This window comes from Perca fluviatilis, chromosome 13 (assembly GCF_010015445.1).
Source record: "Perca fluviatilis chromosome 13, GENO_Pfluv_1.0, whole genome shotgun sequence".
Lineage (NCBI taxonomy): Eukaryota > Metazoa > Chordata > Actinopteri > Perciformes > Percidae > Perca > Perca fluviatilis.
Genome location: NC_053124.1, coordinates 3,932,977 through 3,935,476, shown reverse-complemented (window position 1 = coordinate 3,935,476; position 2,500 = coordinate 3,932,977). Strand labels below are relative to the sequence as shown.

General features: G+C 38.0%; 1 protein-coding gene across 1 annotated transcript in view; it reads left to right on the top strand.

Moving 5' to 3' along the window:
- The window catches only part of ngly1 (N-glycanase 1), an 18,407-nt gene that overhangs the window by 7,158 nt on the left and 8,749 nt on the right, over window positions 1-2,500 (top strand). The window contains exon 6 of the mRNA XM_039820188.1: window positions 43-80. Within this exon, the coding sequence (XP_039676122.1) occupies window positions 43-80 (38 nt within the window). The remainder of the gene's footprint in view (window positions 1-42; window positions 81-2,500) is intronic.

Here is a 2,500-nt window from a genome sequence, read left to right as displayed (position 1 = left end):
TGTGACTGAGGAGCAGCCCCTTCCCTCTCTCCTCATGTGCAGCAGCACTGAGCAGGCAGTTAGAAGGGGAGGGTGCGGGGGCGGTGTAGGTAGGAGAGACAGCGGGATGTGACGGGAGAAAGACGCCACTGAACTGGCCTGGCCCTGGGCAAGCCAGCCTTCTTTGAGAATTCTTTATCAAACTTTCTCCCTCCCTTTTGTAGAATTTATTTTTTTACTTCAAATATAGGCTACCTAAGTAATAATTATAAATTCCTTTAGTGAGTTTGTGATTATTTGGCTAAAGATTTCTATTTCTTTCGGTCTCCCTGCTGACACATCACTCAGCTTTATGCTAATTATTGCGTAATGATGTCATAAATATGCAAATGAGTGTATGACATCATCTTGCTACTTATAGCAACTTTTGGAGCTGGTGCTAGCTACTTTAATTGAAAAAGATTGGCAACACTGGCGTCCACAACGTTGCACTTCAGGCTTAGAGGCTATTGTTAGTAGTAGCATGCTGCTGGTGACATTGCGGTGGGATTAACTGTACTAATAAAACCACAGAAAACAGCCACCACATTGCTGTGAAAGCTCCCTGAACGTCATTTTGTCAGTCTGGTTGTTACCCCTCTCTGCGGCACTCTCCTCCACTCCATATCTTTATAACGATGCTAACTGGAGCTGACTGGAGCTAAGCGCTAATCGTTGCTAACAGAGCCTTCAGTTCTCCGTGCCTGTATCCATTAACTGTATTTATGGACTGAATAAAACCCGTAATGTCTTTAAATTTGCTGTAAACGTTTTAAACTACAGCTCAGTGTTGTTTGAATGACAGAAATCTGTTGAGATGAGATCTTAATGAGTGCAACAGCACATGTAACTTCAGCTATAGTACAAAAAAACATGTAGGATCCCCAAAACACGGATTAAAACACTTAAAAAATGAACAGTGATCCAACAAACAAAATGAACAAGAATTTACTTTAGATAGCCCTAGTCTTATATGATTTAACAGAAGTTAGGAGGATATAGTGTTGAGATTAATAATAAGGTAACTTTCTGAATGGATCATAGTATAGGCTAGTATTACAGTTAAATTGTTAATGGGCTACATATAACATAACATATAACCTTTGGGTTCCGGGTAATCAAGTATTTTATCTGCTGAATGTTAACATTAGTCATTTTAATTTTTTTTGTTAAAATGGATTTTTCAAAACTTGTATCGAAAATTGTTTAGGAACCGGTATCAAAGTCACGGTATCGGTACCAGTATAAGATACCCAGCCCTACTTCTTACTACTCTAATGAAGGAGTTTAGTACCTGCTTTTTAATATGAAAGTTAGGATTAAGTTAAAAAAGAGGAAGGGAAGTTTCCACTGCTTGTACAGTTTGTTGTTAAATCACTGACTTTTATTTTGCTTTACTCACTGTTAAAGGGTAGTGTTTTTCAAGCTGGACCTTTTTCTTTTTTACCTTACATTGGTGAATAATGTGAACAACAATCTTTGAAATTAGTCCAGGATTGAGCGAGAACACTGTAACCGGCAGCTCCGAACCGGGCTGCAATGTAATCTTATAGGGCAAATGTGCATCGTCAGTTTCTGTCCACTAAAAGTGCTATTTTACCACTGACCGACTCAGATTGTTACTCTAAGTGTCTGACAACATTATGGAAATGATCTTTACAGAGAGAGACCTTTTTGTTAAAGAGAGAGATCCTTTTTTTTTTTAACCAGAAACAGCCCCCAAATCACCATCACCAAACCCGCCAGACTCCATTTAAATAAACAATACTTTTAAGCGTGTCCACCTCTTCTCTTTCTTTCTTATTATTCTTTCCTTTCCATTTATTTCTATCCATTAATCTGTCTTTATCTTCTTCTTCTTATTCCCTCCTTTCTTCTTTTTCCTCCTTCCTCTCTTTTCTGTTTTTCTGTTTTATTTTTCCTTTATTCTTCCATCCTATTTCCTTTCCTTTCCTTACTCCTTCCATGTCCCTCCTTTCTCATTGCTTTCCTTCATTTTTTTTTTTCTCTATATGTGTCTCCATTTCTCTGTAACTATTTCCTTGTCTCCTCTTTTCTTTCGTGTTTCTATTTCTGTGTTCCATTATGGGGCTTTCAGCTAGTGTCTCCGCTTTCCATTCTTTTTCCATTTTTCCTTTCTTAGGGTATGTCCTATGCGTTTCTTTGTGTGTTGTCTTCTTTTCGTCTGCGTTATTTTGTGGTGTGTTCGTGTCTCTTATGTGTGCTCCTTGCCTGTGCCTCCTCTGTGTGTGTGTCTGGTCTGTATGTGTGTGTGTATTGTATGTATGTTCTCTATATGTGTATGTATGTGTGTCTGTGTGTGTGTGTGTGTGTGTGTGTGTGTGTATGTATTTGTGTGTGTATATTATGTGTTGTGTGTGTTTGTGTGTTTTGTGTGGTTATATATATATATGTATGTGTGTATGCTCCTTATATATGTGTGTGTGTGTGTGTATATATATATATATATGTGTGTGTATAT